The sequence below is a fragment of the Brachypodium distachyon genome, chromosome 4, assembly GCF_000005505.3.
Source record: "Brachypodium distachyon strain Bd21 chromosome 4, Brachypodium_distachyon_v3.0, whole genome shotgun sequence".
NCBI classification, from domain to species: domain Eukaryota; kingdom Viridiplantae; phylum Streptophyta; class Magnoliopsida; order Poales; family Poaceae; genus Brachypodium; species Brachypodium distachyon.
In genome coordinates, this window is record NC_016134.3 from 12328107 (window position 1) to 12334978 (window position 6872).

At 44.2% G+C, this 6872-nt stretch overlaps 1 protein-coding gene across 1 annotated transcript; it reads right to left on the minus strand.

Annotated features, from left to right (window-relative positions):
- Positions 1 to 5084: 5084 nt before the first annotated feature.
- Positions 5085 to 6239, minus strand: LOC100844492 (WAT1-related protein At5g64700). Its single transcript, XM_024455079.1, has 3 exons — positions 5646 to 6239; positions 5380 to 5538; positions 5085 to 5240 (listed from the first exon to the last, which is right to left on the minus strand). Exons 1-3 carry the CDS (start codon positions 6222 to 6224, stop codon positions 5085 to 5087), a joined length of 894 nt encoding a protein of 297 aa, XP_024310847.1. The 5' UTR covers positions 6225 to 6239.
- Between the last annotated feature and the right edge of the window lie 633 nt (positions 6240 to 6872).

Sequence of the window (6872 nt, forward strand, 5' to 3'; positions counted from 1 at the left end):
GAACCTGGGTAAACTCACGCGTCGACACTTTGTGTCTTTCGTCACGCCGGCGATCGCCGGAGCAATCGCCTCGGCTCCACCAAACCGAAAAGGGGGTGCCCGGCATCTCGGCATTCCCGGTGCCGGAGACCCGTGCTCCAACAGTTCAAAAAGGGCCCCTCCCCTATTAGGGCTCAAATGATGCGAATACCCAAGTATACTAGGCCATTTCTGGACAGCTAGCTGTCCCGTTCTTTTTTTACTGGTTCATGAACTTCCTGGACACGCACGCCCCATCAACTCCCATCCTACTTCGCTCAAAAGAAAAACTCCCATCCTACTTCGCTCAAAACAAAAACTCCCATCCTACGAACCGATTCCATCGTCGTTTCGTCAGTTGCCAGGCGCCTTCTGCTTCCGTCCGTGTTCCCATGCCCCCCGGCGCCGAAGGACGGCACGCCTCCTATCGAGGCGGCCGTCGCAGCGGACCCCCGCCCCGGCGCCCAACGACGCGATCGTCGCCGCCATATCGCCCTGGCGCTGATGGGCCCGAAAGCCTTTTACTCCCTCTCCAGGTCTGTATCTTTTGCAACAATCTAATTTCTATGACGCTGAGAAGACAAAGAACTTTCTGATGGAAGCAAAACTACCTGATGCTCGTCCACTGATTAATGTTGACCTCTTTGGTTTTGTTCCTGATCGGTATCTTATATACGTATACATACCTTGACATAGTAGCTTCCCGTGCATGAATAAAAATCTATTTTGGATGGTTGGATGCACGATAGTTATATTTTACTTCGTTGTCAATCTGGAGTTGTCTGGGACGGCGAGATATAGTGTCCATTGTTGAATACATACCCTGCTGGAACTTGCGGTTAGCTTACCTGACAGTAGTTTTCTTAGTGAAGTAGTGTTGTCAATCCTGATACTTATATCCTTGCAGCAAATAACATGAGAAATCGATTTTCCTCCCTTTGAATGGTTAATGAAGGCTGAAATGCTCTTTTAACATCTTTAAGTCGAATTGAATAAAAGATGTAGGTCAGTTTGAATTTATGTTTGTCATACATCTGACCTCTGATCATGTCAATAGTCACTGAAATTCTATTGCTTTTCTGAGTTTTGGTCCACCGCAGCTCTAGAATAATACCGAGACACCTAATTATATTTCTTGTTTTTTTTGTAATTTGTCCCCATATTGGACGAGAATAGCTAGAAGTAAACCAAATTTTATTTTTCTTTATGTAACACCATGTATAAACTAAGTTGCTAGCTTGTTTACATGTCTTCATTAGATAGTATTATGCATATCAATTCGAGTCATGTCCGATGCGGAGACACGCTGGCCGCAGGAGCTCCATCCCACGCCCCACCATTCGCACCATTCTTCCAAATCGTCGGATTCCAGTCTGATTTCCGAGTCGCAGTAGGCCGCCGACGTGGAGACGCGCCGGGCGCAGGAGCTCCTCGGCGCCAAGGAGACAAATATCAAGAACACATCCTAGAGTGTCCAAGACAGGACCGGAAGAAGAGTAAATATACGATCGAACAATTTCTCCTGCTCGAATCCCGCAATAGGCTCTTGTGAAAGCATGAGGGATAGGTTCGTTTCACAGGACCCCGTCTCCCGTATCTTATCTTTGGCGCATAGGAGATCGAGAATGGTGGAAGTGGGAGCAATCTGCCGTTGGAGAAAGAGTGGACGACTGAGGAGGACCTGTTTCTGAATTCCCCGAAGCGGAATCAACGCCCTCCCAGATGAGGAAGTGAAGCCCTTGGACGGGCTGTCAAGGAGCCTGCACTCTCCGATGTTGCTTACGATAACTGCTTTCTCTCAATCATGTCCATTTCCCAAATTGTTCACCAGATGGCACCAGAGAAGATCCCCTGACATCTCTTCTTCCAGTAATGCAGCCAAATCTCTGTGGACCTTTACCCTTTTAGAACGGCTTCATTGTAGAAGCAAACAGGGCAACCCCCACAGTCACTGAATCTCACTGCTAGAGCAAAACAGCTAACATGAATGGCTAAGAAGCAGCCGCTAAATTTCTGCAGCTGGTCATCTTTACACTAAATTTGAGTTCATGCAAAAATGTCAAAAACCATTGACAAATTCAAACAATTTGGTACAGCATCTTTATCACCAATCTGGGCCAAAATAACTGTCAAACAACGCGCAAACAAAACATGGCCTATCTCTGGAAACCCCCAATGATCAAATGGCCGAATATCTACACAACAACCTGGGCCATTTTCACTCCTGTATCATTTAATGGCTCCTGACGCATGGGTTGCTGGACCACATACGATCCATGTACGAGTAGGCCCAAACAAGGATACTAATAGGAAGGAGCCCACCCTGTCCGAACAATCTGCCAGACTATGGACTCGATTTGGTCCCCCAAGGGACCCGGGACCTACGTGGAATATTCGATATCCAAGCACCAATTTTCGCCAATAGGGTAATCCCATGCACACGTCATCCCTGCTCACCGGTTTCTCAGATATCCAACTTTTTTTATCCATCAGCAACAATGTTTCTCTTATTCGTCATTGTTTCCTGAAGATCGCAAGTATAATAGCACCAGGCTAATCAACTTTTGGATGAGACTAAATATTTTACAACCTGGTGATCGGAACCAAACACTGGAAGATTAGGTTTGCACAATTTAAATAATTTGGTCTTACATGGATTTTTAACGAAGAGCTCAACTCTCTCCACACATCCAAAATTGCTGCCGTATGGATGAGGGCCTTGTGCATCTTTTATTCTGTACATAAATCTGGTAAGTGCATATCTATACTGGAACTTCTATCTTGCTATACCATATCAATTTAGCAACTTCCAGTACATTATATCCTGCTATATCATGTTTCCCTTTTCTCATATTTTTTTGCGCAAATTTTCCCTTTTCTCATGATGATAGTGAAAACAGTTCTTCTCCTAAAGCATTATTAAATGTTCTCCGAGTCCCTTGTCTTCCCACTCACAAGTTAAAACAACCAATATGACTATCCGCTGCCTTCTAGAAATTTCTTTGTTTTCTTTCTTGGACAAAAATTATGAAACATGCCATTGTATTCACCATTTATTCCTGATTTTGTGCAAGTGTTTTTATATTCGCTCGCATATGCTTTTAAATTCGGGTGATCATCACTAGTCAAGACTTGGTTTCATACTTCAGCTATGCTCCTGATATAGCAGATTTCCATTTTCTTTTTGACGATAGTGAAACTAGTTCTCCTACTAAAGCATATTATTTAAGATTTGTTTCTCCATGCCCCTGCTAGAGAAAACTTTCCTGACAATAGAAAATTATGAAATCAGTCATGTATTTACCATATACTTTCAATTTTTTGTGCAGGTGTTCTTATGTTCGTTCTCAAAGGATTCTCCATACTTTTTATTTAAATTTGGGTGGTCCCAGTGATATACCTGTCTAGTTCAGGTGTGAGGATCAAAATATCACCATGGCGTAAATCAAAAGTGCATTTCACTCATTTGGAGTTAACGAGTGAGAACTTGGTGTTCAGCGCACTAGTACGTATTAAGGTTTGCAATTTTTCATGCACATTTCCTTTGTTAGTTCCCATAGGGATTCTACATACTTTGTAGTTAAATTTGGGTGGCATCACTAATAAAGACTCATTGGGGGTGCATGTGGCTAGTTCGGGCCGGGCGTAGGGCGAAACATCATCATGGAAGAAGGGGATGGGGATAGGGTTGCCAATATAGAAAAGCTGAAGGGGCTGGGTGAAAAACTTGGGTGGGCAAATATTACTACCATGTAGGATCTTACGTGTGGGCCAACCTCGTCGGTTTCTGTCAAAGTGCTTAATTCGGAAGGTTTGGGTCAAGTGAAATTTTTTTTAATCCCGAAGGTGTGGCAAACTGATGCGAATTCCCATCCGATTGTGTTTTTTGTGAAACCCTAGCCCCAAAATGTGAGTTTTTTTTTAAATTGAATTTTCAAAAAATGAGTCAAGTTTATAGTACAATTGACGAACATGTACAACTCTACATTAGTTTTAATAAATCCATTATGATATATATCATTGTATTATATTTATTTGATATTGTAAAGATTAGTATATTTTTATTTAGACTTGGTCAAATTTGAACAAGTTTGACTTAGTTAAGTCAAAGTTAGAACATTTGTATTTAGGAACCGAGGCAATACTAGTTTTTTATCGTAAAAATAAATACCCAAAGAATGTCGATTAGGTTAGTAGTGCCATGGCAAATGCTCGCTAGTTCTTGATGTCTTTATACTTCGTCCATGCTCTAGATATGTTTTGCTCCACAAACTTGGAACTCTGAACTATGTAATATTCGTTTTGATACAACACATAACACATGCATAGGTGTTTGTGCATCGATTGATAGAGAGAGATAGTAGAACCACTCTATTTTAAAAATAGTTTAGTACACTCACATGAATATTTGACAAACATGTTACAAGTGGGCAGTGGCCTGTTTAGAGTACAGTACTCCCTCCGAATCCATATTACTTGTCTCAAATTTGCCCAAATATGGATGTATATATGTTTAAAAGGTGTCTAGATACATGTAATATTTCGACAAGTAATTCCAACCGGAGGTAGTAATTAATATTTAAAAATAGTTTACTACTCTAAGGGCATATTTGACATGCATATATAGATCTGCTCTGAGCTTTATACTTGTGATGTTAGTTCCTCTTCTTGGTCTTTCTGTCCTGTCGTCGTTCCTTCTTGACTTTCTTCTTCTGGTGCCACTGGTGTTATCTTAGTTTCCTTCTCCTTGCTTTTACCCCACAACACGCTGTAAAGGCCACCAACCAGTAGAATTCCACCCAATATACTGCAAAACAACGAGCACCAAGGTATATTTTTTCAATAATTCTAATTAATTTCACCGCATGCATGGTATAATTAGCTCAGGATTATGGTTATAATATTTCTGCCCCTACTATATTATTTGGTCGCTGGAATTAACAAAGAAATCAGCACGCATGCATATGCATGTTGTTCGTTCTTTCGTGAAAGTAGTTTTTTTTTTCAAGGGAGTAGTTTTATGTACATGTTGCTTATATTATGTGTGGTTATCCGGCCAATGATCATTACCTTCCGAGGTGGACAGATTCTCCTAGGAAGAAGGATGAGCAAAAGATGGTGAATACCAAGGCCATTGGGTTCCACATAGCAACGAACACCGGTCCTTTCATCTCCGCGCACCATGCCTGCAGGTACATCAACGCACCTGTACCCAAGAAAGCCTGCGGAAAAAAAATGAACTAATGATGGGTACGTACTGCATGTGAGTAATGTATAATTTCTACAGTAATTGAAGAAAAGTAGGTATATATAGTTGGAAACGAAATTAAACAAGATAGGATGAATTAATGGAGTGCTGACCGAGTAGAGGATGGCAAGGAGGCCAATGTCGAGGCCAAGCTTCCATTTGGACAAGTCCCTCTCGACCACAACCGCCACGACCAAGGACTGCACCGCAGCAAACATGCACTGCATCGCCGTGGCCATCAGCTTGTTGGGGTATTCTTTAAGCAACGGTACCTGCATGCATGCATGCAATCATCAATTAATTAATCACTCACATCAGCAGGGGATGCTGGATGCATGGCATACATAAATTTGCATCACATCAGCTAGCACGTAATTACCTGCAGGACAATCCAGAGAGACCAGGTTGCACAGGCGAGGAGGAGAAGGAAGGTGCCTCTGATCCAAACGGCGCCAGCAGACGACGCTGGATGATGAGCGTTGGAGACGAAGACAGGATGTCTGGTGAGCGGGCTTAGGGCCGTCGGTCCGGCGTACAATGCGATGACGAGGACTCTTGCGACGCAGAGCGCGACGCCCGCGAGCTTCCCGACCGCCGACCGGCTCCTGAGTTTCCCAACCTTCTCCATCCCCATGGCCACCGCGATGAGGAACGTGAAGACGGGCATGGAGTCTATGGCCGCCGACCCCACGGTGGCCGACGTGTGCTTCAGGCTCGCGTTGTACACGTTGAGCGTGAATGTGTTCCCCAGCAGCGCGCACAGGAAGAGCTTGCACAGCAGCCGCGGCGTCATCCTTGTTTTTTCTGGTGGAGATGGAGATCGACAAGAGAAGAAGAGGGCGAGGGGGAGGAGGAGGGCGCCGGCGGCGGCGAGGCGGTAGAAGATGAAGACGGCGGTGGCGTCGAAGGCGGCCTTGGAGACCACGAACAGGCCCGTGTAGATGGCCTGGATCGCCATGGCCGCCGCGTACGGCAGCACCGCCTTCCTCCACTCGCTCTTGCTCATCATATATATATATATAGAGAGAGAGACACACACACACACACACACATATATATATATACATCTTCTTAACTTCATTTGGACGGTACGCGCGTAAGTGGACACGAACTGGACACCCAATTAAGGTGTTTGCCTGCAGAGCTAGCTAGATCGAGAAAGAACATGGTTGCAACGTGTCTTTGTTTTTGGGGCTGTTTTTACACGATCGATCAGCCGATCTAGCTATACGTTTGTCAGGATCCAACACATGCCCGATCGAGCTCCATCCACGACTCAGTCTAGTCTCAGAGTTTACATGGAGGGCCCGAATATATATACTCGCTCGTACGCGGATCGTTTGTACGGAGGATGCATGTATAATCAGTGTACGGGACGCGTACGCCGGCCAAGGACATGTACATTACATGTGCAGGCTATATAGTAAATAGAGATATAATTGGTCCAGGTACAACTCGAGATCGCATCGATTGTGTCAGGTTAATAATAGGATGTACGTACCGGAAGGACCGTGTACGTCAACCCTGCGGCCTTCGATGCAATTCATACGTAGCGAATCACACATGCATCGTATTCATACTCAAGTACTCCACAACGCAGGCGTAT